This window comes from Mya arenaria, chromosome 9 (genome assembly GCF_026914265.1).
Source record: "Mya arenaria isolate MELC-2E11 chromosome 9, ASM2691426v1".
Classification (NCBI taxonomy): domain Eukaryota; kingdom Metazoa; phylum Mollusca; class Bivalvia; order Myida; family Myidae; genus Mya; species Mya arenaria.
The window spans coordinates 41,651,784-41,664,796 of NC_069130.1; the positions used below are offsets into that span (position 1 = coordinate 41,651,784).

A 13,013-nucleotide genomic window follows, 5' to 3' on the forward strand; every position below is an offset into this window, starting at 1 on the left:
ATTACACGATTATAAATTATTATTGAACTGTTTTCTTTTATAATTTTATTACTAAGATGTGTTTGTTGGTGTGTGTGTGTGTTTGTTGTTGCGATATTACAGGCCGAATGTCACAAAAATACAAAGTCATATCTCAATCTCAACCAATTTTACTGTATATTATAAAAACTATCAAAATCGTATATGTTTTCACAACTTTTAAAATTGTGTTCTCTTATTGGCAATATTGATTCAAACTTTGGTCAAGATTCCTAAGAACTTTTTTCTACAGCATACAATGTAATTAAGAGCAACTCAATGCTGTTGAAAAATACCCCAACATATGCTTTTGTTATAGTATAAGTTATCTTTGAAACATTGACACAATGTTTTAATCGACACATTCTATGAGGTAATGTTCTTTTTTAAAAATAGTTAAAACATACAATAATGTGTAACATACGATGCTTTTATTCGGTAAAATGAGTTGAAACTAAAGTTCAGCGTTGACCTGAGTATTTTTTTATGATATTGGAGCCAGGTGTTTAATATTGAAAACGCAAAGATTGTTCAATCGTCACTATCCCATCTCAAACTTGGCCCAATTAGCGGCTCATCAATCAGTTTGTGTTTGCCATCGTCACTCTGATGAGTGACTATTAATTGACAATATTGTTTGTCATATGGTGATAAAACTATTAAATGTAAAGGAACCTAGAGCAGTATTCATGGCGCCGGTACAGATGAAATAAATTCCTTTTGAAATTACATTTATTGAAATAACTGATCGTATCTGAGATTCTCAAGTCAAAGTCAATGCCTTATTTATTCTATTTTATAGAACATTAAAACACGAAGTATTACTCGTTAATGAAAATGGTCTCACCGACCCTGTGAATGTCTGGAATATGATAAAAGCATCAGTCATAAGACAAAGGTGTGATTTCTGATATTCTAATTGCCAGAACCTTTTGTGAAACATGTAACGTTGTTGTGGTTTTTGATTTTATAAGGTTAAGATCATCTTTTTTCTCTATAACTTATTTCGAAAGTAAATTCACCCACTTCTGCAGTGAGATGATCTTTTTTTAAATGTCTCCTCTCTTGCACGACACTTGTAATTCCACATTTTTAGGATCGGCGCTTTGGTCTCCCAAGGACTCTGTTCTAGGCCGTTTCACATTAACGTTTTAGTAAATGCGAACCCGTTTGGATTGTACCAGAATTTGAGATTAAAGATCTGTGCGTACCCCTGGAAGTGCGCATTCTACACCAAATTGAACTGAATAAATAGAGGCTTTTGACGTTGTGCTTATAAACGCGCTAAGTTACGCACACCTAACGGTAAATCTTATGTCCAACAACTTGGGTGAACTTAAGTTTTGAAATTTGAACATTCGTCAGTATCATTGTTATGAAACACAAAACAAATACCAGTAAATTAAATTTATTTGATAAACTCAGTTTGAACCATTAATCAAAACAAAACGATTTTAAAACATAATAAAACATATTTTCAACGTATTTCGGAAAGACAGAGAGAGCAATATGAAAGGAACGAGAATAGAAAGTATAACAGCACATAATAACAAACAAAACAATGACATATGTTGGTACGATTGCGTATGGGCGTATGACATGTCAACTTTGGCTAATTTGTGGCATGCATCCAGTCAACTCCAGGTATTCCAATTGCGAGTTTTATCAGCTACTGACCATTGTTAAATCAGAAGGTAAGTCTGAGAGAACTTCCAGCAGATTTACTTAAACGTGATCTGTGACGTGGTTTGTCGCCTGCCGCCCACGACTTGGACTTGACACGGAAGTGACGTAAGTCGTCCACGTGCTCCTGGTGCAACATGGGAACATAGATTTGGGGAAAGCACTGGTCCTGAAAGGAGAAAAACCACAATACATATTTAAATATTATTGGTGTGAATAGTTTAATAATTATATGTATGTCAAACATGAATATCTTAATATAAAATTAAATTATTATTTTTCTTAACTGTTTTATCTTTTAAGTCAAGAAAATGTGACCGGGTACAGCGTGCATTATCGTTCGCCTTGGAAATAAGAAACCAACGTCCACATGCTAAACAAATTTATACCAATAAAATATTAAATATAGCACATACCTGAAACTGGTGATAAAACTCCTTGTATCCGCCTTCCAAGAGGTAAACCTCTGGGAAGTTCAGTTGTGGATAAGAATCCTTGTTCGATTCACGATCCAGCGATCTAAGATGGCGGTACATCTTTGGGCCTCGTTCTGATGAGAACTCGCAGTGAAAAACGATCACGTGATTCTTTTCTGATGAGGTCATTGTCTCGTTCAGGAAGTTCCGGATGGAGTCCTTTGTGTAGAGATTAATGGCGCCCCGGATATGGCCTCCTTCAAACTCGTACGGGTATCTACAGTCAATGACGGTCAAGTGATCAATATGGTGGTCGTAGTCGCCATTCAGTACAGCTGACATCTGAAAAATATAGCATCATTTTCTGATGAGGATGTTGAGATGGCATTTTCTCTTCAAAATAATAATAACTAGCATTTTAAAATCTAATCTAGAAAATGAAAGCTTTCTATTGAAGAGGGGATTATAAGAAATTAATACATTTTGGATGTGAACGTAAAAAGGCATTTATCGCCTAAAATACTCTGTTATTCAGAACACTGATTTAAGCTTCTTTAGAAATTAAACAAAACTCACCGTTTCCGGCAAAATGGCCATGAGATCCTTGTGTTTGCCGGCCACGGTCGGGAGCCCGTTGTCCCGTGACCCATCTGCCACAAGGTCGGAGTTCGTCGACAGCCGTTCAACCGCCTGAATGACGTCACTCGTAGACGATCGGCTCTCATTTGTGATGATGTCATTGATTTGGAATGACTTCGGGTGGACCTCAGAAGTTCGGCGTCTTTTCTGATCATGGTAAACGTCATTGACGTCAATCCTACGTTTGTTGAAGTTCTTGTAGAAAATTTCCTCCAATGTTGTTTCCTCTGATTTCAGATCGTGGTCAACGGAAAGTTTCTTTCTCATGTTTCTGGAAAGTTAGCAATTTATTGTCATATCGGATTATCAATTTGGAGTGCTAGCAAAAAAAACAAGTTCATTTTATTGTTTACTGAAAAATTTCACAATGATGTTATGATAATAAACAACAATAAAATCAACTTACTGCGCTGCGAAGCGGCGGGCCAACGGTGACACGGAACAAAAATCCAAACTCTGTGGAGGCATTTTTGAAATTTCTATTAAAAGCAGTTCAGTCTAAGTAAGTTGTGTAAACGTAAACGTTTGGTAGAGATATGATGAAATTTGGAAGATCGGCTGTTTTATATACGATCTGAGTCAAAGGCGTTAAGATAATTCAGCTGTTCACTCAAGCACGATGATTGGAGCGGCGGACGCTCTGAGCCGCTCAAGTCAACGCTCATTTACCTACTGAACACCTCAAACGCGGTCCAATTAGCCGCTCATCAAACAATTAGTGTTAACCATTGACAATCTGATGAGTGATTATTGCTGGACAATATTGTTTGTCAGATTGTGATGAAACTTTTACAAGGTATTGGACCAAGAGCAATATTCATGGCGATGTTTAAGATGAAAGAGACTTTTAATGAGATAACATTAGTAGAATATTAGATTGTATCGATATAAACTTTATTGTCATTAGAAGATATGCAGACAGAAACCAGAAAATGACAATATGTATTGCTTTTTGCTAATATCATCTTTCAAAGTAATAGCAGTTTTATTAAGTTGGTAGAAAATGTCACAATTGAGGCGTTTACAAATAATAGATTACGGCCAGTTATATGTGTTTTCAAATGCAGTAAGTAAGCCTAAAATTAGAACGAAAAGTTGAGTATCACATCGTATAATTTTGAATTAAGTGCAGCAGGATTTTGCACTCCCCCTACCCGCACAGAAAATGCACACAAAATGTTTGAAAAGTACGACAACTGCATTACACGATTATAAATTATTATTGAACTGTTTTCTTTTATAATTTTATTACTAAGATGTTTTTGTTGGTGTGTGTGTTTTTGTTGTTGCGATATTACAGGCCGAATATCACAAAAATACAAAGTCATATCTCAATCTCAGTCTCAACCAATTATACTGTATATTATAAAAACTATCAAAATCGTATATGTTTTCACAACTTTTAAAATTGTGTTCTCTTATTGACAATATTGATTCAAACTTTGGTCAAGATTCCTAAGAACTTTTTTCTACAGCATACAATGTAATTAAGAACAACTCAATGCTGTTGAAAATTACCCCAACATATGCTTTTGTTATAGGATAAGTTATCTTTGAAACATTGACACAATGTTTTAATCGACACATTCTATGAGGTAATGTTCTTTTTTAAAAATAGTTAAAACAATAATGTGTAACACACGATGCTTTTATTCAGTAAAATGAGTTGAAACTAAAGTTCAGCGTTGACCTGAGTATTTTTTATGATATTGGAGCCAGGTGTTTAATATTGAAAACGCAAAGACTGTTCAATCGTCACAAACCCATCTCAAACTTGGCCCAATTAGCGGCTCATCAATCAGTTTGTGTTTGCCATCGTCACTCTGATGAGTGACTATTAATTGACAATATTGTTTGTCATATGGTGATAAAACTATTAAATGTAAAGGAACCTAGAGCAGTATTCATGGCGCCGGTACAGATGAAATAAATTCCTTTTGAAATTACATTTATTGAAATAACTGATCTTATCTGAGATTCTCAAATCAAAGTCAATGCTTTATCTATTCTATTTTGATAAAACATTAAAACACGAAGTATTACTCGTTAATGAAAATGGTCTCACTGACCCTGTGAATGTCTTTAATATGATAAAAGCATCAGTCATAAGACCAAGTTGTGATTTCTGATATTCTAATTGCCAGAACCTTTTGTGAAACATGTAACGTTGTTGTGGTTTTTGATTTTATAAGGTTAAGATAACCTTTTTTCTCTATAACTTATTTCGAAAGTAAATTCACCCACTTTTGCAGTGAGATGATCTTTTTTTTAAATGTCTCCTCTCTTGCACGACACTTGTAATTCCACATTTTTAGGATCGGCGCTTTGGTCTCCCAAGGACTCTGTTCTAGGCCGTTTCACATTAACGTTTTAGTAAATGCGAACCCGTTTGGATTGTACCAGAATTTGAGATTAAAGATCTGTGCGTACCCCTGGAAGTGCGCATTCTACACCAAATTGAACAGAATAAATAGAGGCTTTTGACGTTGTGCTTATAAACGCGCTAAGTTACGCACACCTAACGGTAAATCTTATGTCCAACAACTTGGGTGAACTAAAGTTTTGAAATTTGAACGTTCGTCAGTATCATTGTTATGAAACACAAAACAAATACCAGTAAATCAAATTTATTTGATAAACTCAGTTTGAACCATTAATCAAAACGATTTTAAAACATAATAAAACATATTTTCAACGTATTTCGGAAAGACAGAGAGAGCAATATGAAAGGAACGAGAATAGAAAGTATAACAGCACATAATAACAAACAAAACAATGACATATGTTGGTACGATTGCGTATGGGCGAATGACATGTCAACTTTGGCTAATTTGTGGCATGCATCCAGTCAACTCCAGGTATTCCAATGGCGAGTTTTATCAGCTGCTGACCATTGTTAAATCAGAAGGTAAGTCTTAGAGAACTTCCAGCAGATTAACTTAAACGTGATCTGTGACGTGGTTTGTCGCCTGCCGCCCACGACTTGGACTTGACACGGAAGTGACGTAAGTCGTCCACGTGCTCCTGGTGCAACATGGGAACATAGATTTGGGGAAAGCACTGGTCCTGAAAGGAGAAAAGCCACAATACATATTTAAATATTATTGGTGTGAATAGTTTAATAATTATATGTATGTCAAACATGAATATCTTAATATAAAATTAAATTATTATTTTTCTTAACTGCTTTATCTTTTAAGTCAAGAAAATGTGACCGGGTACAGCGTGCATTATCGTTCGCCTTGGAAATAAGAAACCAACGTCCACATGCTAAACAAATTTATACCAATAAAATATTAAATATAGCACATACCTGGAACTGGTGATAAAACTCCTTGTATCCGCCTTCCAAGAGGTAAACCTCTGGGAAGTTCAGTTGTGGATAAGAATCCTTGTTCGATTCACGATCCAGCGATCTAAGATGGCGGTACATCTTTGGGCCTCGTTCTGATGAGAACTCGCAGTGAAAAACGATCACGTGATTCTTTTCTGATGAGGTCATTGTCTCGTTCAGGAAGTTCCGGATGGAGTCCTTTGTGTAGAGATTAATGGCGCCCCGGATATGGCCTCCTTCAAACTCGTACGGGTATCTACAGTCAATGACGGTCAAGTGATCAATATGGTGGTCGTAGTCGCCATTCAGTACAGCTGACATCTGAAAAATATAGCATCATTTTCTGATGAGGATGTTGAGATGGCATTTTCTTTTCAAAATAATAATAACTAGCATTTTAAAATCTTATCTAGAAAATGAAAGCTTTCTATTGAAGAGGGGATTATAAGAAATTAATACATTTTGGATGTGAACGTAAAAAGGCATTGGTCGCCTAAAATACTCTGTTATTCAGAACACTGATTTAAGCTTCTTTAGAAATTAAACAAAACTCACCGTTTCCGGCAAAATGGCCATGAGATCCTTGTGTTTGCCGGCCACGGTCGGGAGCCCGTTGTCTCGTGACCCACCTGCCACAAGGTCGGAGTTCGTCGACAGCCGTTCAACCGCCTGAATGACGTCACTCGTAGACGATCGGCTCTCATTTGTGATGACGTCATTGATTTGGGATGACTTCGGGTGGACCTCAGAAGTTCGGCGTCTTTTCTGATCATGGTAAACGTCATTGACGTCAATCCTACGTTTGTTGAAGTTCTTGTAGAAAATTTCCTCCAATGTTGTTTCCCCTGATTTCAGATCGTGGTCAACGGAAAGCTTCTTTCTCATGTTTCTGGAAAGTTAGCAATTTATTGTCATATCGGATTATCAATTTGGAGTGCTAGCAAAAAAAAAGCAAGTTCATTTTATTGTTTACTGAAAAATTTCACAATGATGTTATGATAATAAACAACAATAAAATCAACTTACTGCGCTGCGAAGCGGCGGGCCAACGGTGACACGGAACAAAAATCCAAACTCTGTGGAGGCATTTTTGAAATTTCTATTAAAAGCAATTCAGTCTAAGTAAGTTGTGTAAACGTAAACGTTTGGTAGAGATATGATGAAATTTGGAAGATCGGCTGTTTTATATACGATCTGAGTCAAAGGCGTTAAGATAATTCAGCTGTTCACTCAAGCACGATGATTGGAGCGGCGGACGCTCTGAGCCGCTCAAGTCAACGCTCATTTACCTACTGAACACCTCAAACGCGGTCCAATTAGCCGCTCATCAAACAATTAGTGTTAACCATTGACAATCTGATGAGTGATTATTGCTGGACAATATTGTTTGTCAGATTGTGATGAAACTTTTACAAGGTATTGGACCAAGAGCAATATTCATGGCGATGTTTAAGATGAAAGAGACTTTTAATGAGATAACATTAGTAGAATATTAGATTGTATCGATATAAACTTTATTGTCATTAGAAGATATGCAGACAGAAACCAGAAAATGACAATATGTATTGCTTTTTGCTAATATCATCTTTCAAAGTGATAGCAGTTTTATTAAGTTGGTAGAAAATGTCACAATTGAGGCGTTTATAAATAATAGATTACGGCCAGTTATATGTGTTTTCAAATGCAGTAAGTAAGCCTAAAATTAGAACGAAAAGTTGAGTATCACATCGTATAATTTTGAATTAAGTGCAGCAGGATTTTGCACTCCCCCTACCCGCACACAAAATGCACACAAAATGTTTGAAAAGTACGACAACTGCATTACACGATTATAAATTATTATTGAACTGTTTTCTTTTATAATTTTATTACTAAGATGTTTTTGTTGGTGTGTGTGTTTTTGTTGTTGCGATATTACAGGCCGAATATCACAAAAATGCAAAGTCATATCTCAATCTCAATCTCAACCAATTTTACTGTATATTATAAAAACTATCAAAATCGTATATGTTTTCACAACTTTTAAAATTGTGTTCTCTTATTGACAATATTGATTCAAACTTTGGTCAAGATTCCTAAGAACTTTTTTCTACAGCATACAATGTAATTAAGAACAACTCAATGCTGTTGAAAATTACCCCAACATATGCTTTTGTTATAGTATAAGTTATCTTTGAAACATTGACACAATGTTTTAATCGACACATTCTATGAGGTAATGTTCTTTTTTAAAAATAGTTAAAACAATAATGTGTAACATACGATGCTTTTATTCGGTAAAATGAGTTGAAACTAAAGTTCAGCGTTGACCTGAGTATTTTTTATGATATTAGAGCAAGGTGTTTAATATTGAAAACGCAGATTGTTCAATCGTCACAAACCCATCTCAAACTTGGCCCAATTAACGGCTCATCAATCAGTTTGTGTTTGCCATCGTCACTCTGATGAGTGACTATTAATTGACAATATTGTTTGTCATATGGTGATAAAACTTTTAAATGTAAAGGAACCTAGAGCAGTATTCATGGCGCCGGTACAGATGAAATAAATTCCTTTTGAAATTACATTTATTGAAATAACTGATCGTATCTGAGATTCTCAAGTCAAAGTCAATGCTTTATTTATTCTATTTTATAGAACATTAAATAACGAAGTATTACTCGTTAATGAAAATGGTTTCACTGACCCTGTGAATGTCTGGAATATGATAAAAGCATCAGTCATCAGATATTCTAATTGCCAGAACCTTTTGTGAAACATGTAACGTTGTTGTGGTTTTTGATTTTATAAGGTTAAGAAAATCCTTTTTCTCTATAACTTATTTCGAAAGTAAACTCACCCACTTCTGCAGTGAGATGATCTTTTTTTTAAAAATGTCTCCTCTCTTGCACAACACTTGTAATTCCACACTTTTAGGATCGGCGCTTTGGTCTCCCAAGGATTCTGTTCTAGGCCGTTTCACATTAACGTTTTAGTAAACCATGGTTCCATGCGGACAGTTGAAGGAATATCTTGATTCCTTACCAACGTTCAATCGCAAATGCATGCTTCGAAAGGGGAGAGAAGTCCACAAAATCTATGTCGACATGACTAAAGGTGAAACGTTTCTTGATGACCAATTTGCTTACACAGAATTTGGCCGCATGGTTTTGACGAATGGAAGTATTCGTGCTGGGCGAGTAAAGAATGCCAAGCAGATTGTCGTTGCCAGGGAAACACTGTATTGCAGTGGAACCACGGCATGTAAGCGGGCATGCGGAGGCTACGGATTGTGCTTACCAGGTAACAGAATGTTCTATTTTATTTATAATTAATGTCAAAAGTAATTTTCATATCTTTTTTATAATAATTTAATTGTTATGTAAAGAAAAATAAGAATATTTATGTAGAATAAAATTATTTGACTCTCAATTTTCATAGAATTGAGTGAAAAATAAAATAAATTTTCATTAAACATTTAACCAACTGAATAAATGAAAAAATGAAATGAAAAAAAGGTTGGAGCTACGTGTTTTTTTTCAGAATTATGTTCGACATCTAAAATCATCAATAAAGTATTTTGAATTGGAATGCTAACTGCCAAAGGAAAAAAATTTCATTAAACATTTAACCAACTGAATAAATGAAAAAATGAAATGAAAAAAAGGTTGGAGCTACGTGTTTTTTTTTTCAGAATTATGTTCGACATCTAATATCATCAAAAAAGTATTTTGAATTGGAATGCTAACTGCCAAAGGATAAAAATATGTCGTGCGCTGTCTTAAACCAAAACCGTAGATGCTCAATTGGTCAACTTACTTATTAAAGGGGCAAATATAGAACGTGGCAAAGATATTTTGTTATTTTAATGCATAGCACATTTGACACTATGATAAAAAAACATTTGACATGTGTACAGGAAAAAAAGTATAAGACTTTATAAACGGGATTTTTCAACTTATAGCTACGTGGCCTCAAACTCTTCAGTCAAAAAAGCGACAACATATCGCTTATAAATTTATATCTACACAATCAATGGCTTGTTTTTGTTTTGATCATTACAGTCAAATGAGCTAAGAAATTATAATGCATTAAAATAAAAAAAAATATTTTTGCATCAATCTGTATTGTGTCCCTTTGAAGCTGCGCTCTCAAAGATTTAACCTTTTTCCATTTTTTTTTTATTTTTTCTCTTGGAATTAGCAAATGTTTGCGTAAATATCTGCAAACCAGTGATGAAAGGCTGCTGACAAAAGATCAGATCGCAGATTTTCATATTTCCATTCCTCATTTAATGTTTTATAGCTAAATGTATTATTATTAATGCATTATATTTATGTTACTAATGGTTAAAGAAAAAATCATAAAAATTCCCGATATTGCAGATATTTACGCAAAAAATTGCTCGTTCTAAGACAAAAAAAAAAAAGTTGTCAAAACATTCAATCTGTTTGAGCGCAGCTTTAATTAAGGCAAAGAACACTACAGAGTTCTGCAGAAAATTACAATTTTACATCATTAACCGTATAATAAACTGAAACAATGGAATCTGACCATAACTTATCAACCAATAATGAATAATTATGATTGCTTTAAAGTGAAAAGAGCCAATAACCTGGTAATTATCTTGCTATGGGTCCACAAAACTGTCATGTTACATTTTTTCTCAACCCTCAAACAGGGTTCAATGTACCTGGCTTAAACATTGAAGTCGATAATTTCATGCACGCTCTTATGTTTGACACTGATGTATCAGAATGAATAATTTGCTTTCTATGAATAAAACAACAGTTTAAACATGCCTGACAAGTGATGGGGTAAGAAAACTGCCCGCGGCATTTTCTACCAGCATAAAATATATACAAGCAAATACAAATTCACCGTAATTATTTCCCTTGCTTATCTTTCACACAGGTCGCTAGTTATTATAAGAACATTTCTATTTATGTTTAGTTATTTATGAGTGTATGACAATGTATCGCTAAGATTAGGAAATTCACTTGAATACTAAGCAAGTGTCGGAAATCAAATTAGTTTTTATCTGTAAATTCGAATAAACTTAGTCTAACATTTCCAGTCTTACTATTTCTGTAATAAATCCCATTCTGACAAAGAATAAATTATTCAAAAATATTGAGATGACAATGCATTTGCTGTTTGGCCCAATCAAAATTTGCCAATATGCCAATAATTCTACAGGGGGTGTATTCACTTGTGTATTGAGTCTGATTTTAAGACTCCGACTCAGAATTCCAAATATTCATTAAGTGGTAAATGTGCTATCACAGAAGCAAAAATGTTAAAAATCGTTGTACCTGTTACAAATAAAATATTCTACTATCAAACAGACATTTTTTATTTTCTTATAAATTTTATAACATATATTTTGAGACAACTAAGATTTAAAAAAAAATTGAGCCCGAGTCTAAAACTCCGACTAAAGACATTAGTGAATACCATTCTTCTACGCCAGTGTCATATAAGAAAATAAAAAAGTGTTCATTTTCCCCCAAAATTCATGACATTTTCCCAATTAATTGAATATAAATCCTGTAAATGAATAAATAAGCAATGATGCTAGTTCAGTTTTTTTTTTAGAATTATTTTCACCGTCTCTTCCTTCGGAATCAAGATTTATTTTTGACTTTGGGAAAAATACCAAATCATGCTAAAATAGCAAATATTATAGCAACTATATATGATTTTAATGCATACATTAGCTAATCTTATTAAAAACAAAATTAAGCTAATCCAGATATTTTTCTGTTTTGACATTTTTTTCTGTTTAATTAATGTTCTTATTGTATAATATTTTAAGCTTAATTACGAAAACAGATAATGTTAATCATTCATATTTGAATCAGTTAAAATAAAGTTTATTATCTCGTAAGACTGATTTTTAAGACGTGCCCAATTGTTCAAGGGGGGTAAAGCTTGATAAAAGTTGTTACATGAGTGCTGGAACTTTTTTAAACTTTTTATTTATTTTTTTGTAAAAATATCTTTCATAATACCACCTTTATGGCAAATGTTAAAGTGTTAAAATGACAGACATTATGAGATAAAACAGTACCATTATTATGACTCAGTGAACTGACAATGTGAATTTTAATTGGTCTTATTTTTCAAATCAGGTCAAAGTTTTTGAAGACACATCAATCATGTTATAGTCTAAATTGTTAACATAAGTGCATTCATTTATTATCATGATTTCATGTAGATTTGAACAGAAAGTATACAGTGAATTGTATATACAATAAGTCTGATATGATTTCGGTTGTCCGGTTAGCGCAGTGGTTAGCACACTCGCTTCTCACCTAGGTGACCCACCCGGGTTCGATTCCCGGCTTGGGCGCTTGTGAGTTTGGTTTGTGGTCACCAAGCCGGACAAGTGGGTTTTCTCCGGGTTCTCTGGTTTTCACCAATCGTGCCAACGAGAGTGATTAATATAATGTTGTAATAACTTGTTTCACAATCGTTGTGAAACAAATATGTTTAAACTAAGTCTGATACAACCGTAGGAGTAAGTAAAACATTTGTAAACTCTTTATTTTGCAGGCTGCGACAAAACGAAAATGCGAGGCCACCGTTGTTCATACAGAATCAAGCTCACCCAGAGGCTTGGCTTCGTCAATTTCTGGTTTGTTGAGGAGCTTGGAAGTCATGATCAACTTAACGGAAAAGACTGCGATTTCAAAGTTAACTCCCAGCATGCCTCAATGGTGTCTGATTCCAAACTTACAGACTTTACAAGCTCTTTCAAAGTAAAGCTTCCAACCATTCCAAAATCCCCCCCGAAAGCTTGCTCCGAAGCCTTTTAAGAAACTCACCGCTGAGAAAGGACAAGGAAATGGAAAAATGGACCCAGCTCGGCCTGATTCAAATACCGATGCTACAACTTACAATTATGTGCTGGGTTCAATTCCCAACAGTGAATCAGCTGA

The 13,013-nt window shown here is 34.5% G+C and overlaps 2 protein-coding genes and 1 pseudogene across 2 annotated transcripts in view; 1 reads left to right on the plus strand and 2 right to left on the minus strand.

Annotated features, from left to right (window-relative positions):
* Positions 1-1,705: 1,705 nt before the first annotated feature.
* Positions 1,706-3,023, minus strand: LOC128246020 (M-phase inducer phosphatase 1-like). Its single transcript, XM_052964230.1, has 3 exons — positions 2,694-3,023; positions 2,118-2,459; positions 1,706-1,870 (listed from the first exon to the last, which is right to left on the minus strand). Exons 1-3 carry the CDS (start codon positions 3,021-3,023, stop codon positions 1,706-1,708), a joined length of 837 nt encoding a protein of 278 aa, XP_052820190.1.
* A 2,634-nt stretch (positions 3,024-5,657) lies between these two features.
* On the minus strand, positions 5,658-6,975 carry LOC128246021 (M-phase inducer phosphatase 1-like; annotated as a pseudogene).
* Positions 6,976-9,071: 2,096 nt separating this feature from the next.
* The window catches only part of LOC128246022 (uncharacterized), a 29,804-nt gene continuing 25,862 nt past the window's right edge, over positions 9,072-13,013 (plus strand). Inside the window, exons 1-2 of the mRNA XM_052964232.1 lie at positions 9,072-9,372; positions 12,628-12,869. Of these exons, the coding sequence (XP_052820192.1) occupies positions 9,072-9,372; positions 12,628-12,869 (543 nt within the window). The remainder of the gene's footprint in view (positions 9,373-12,627; positions 12,870-13,013) is intronic.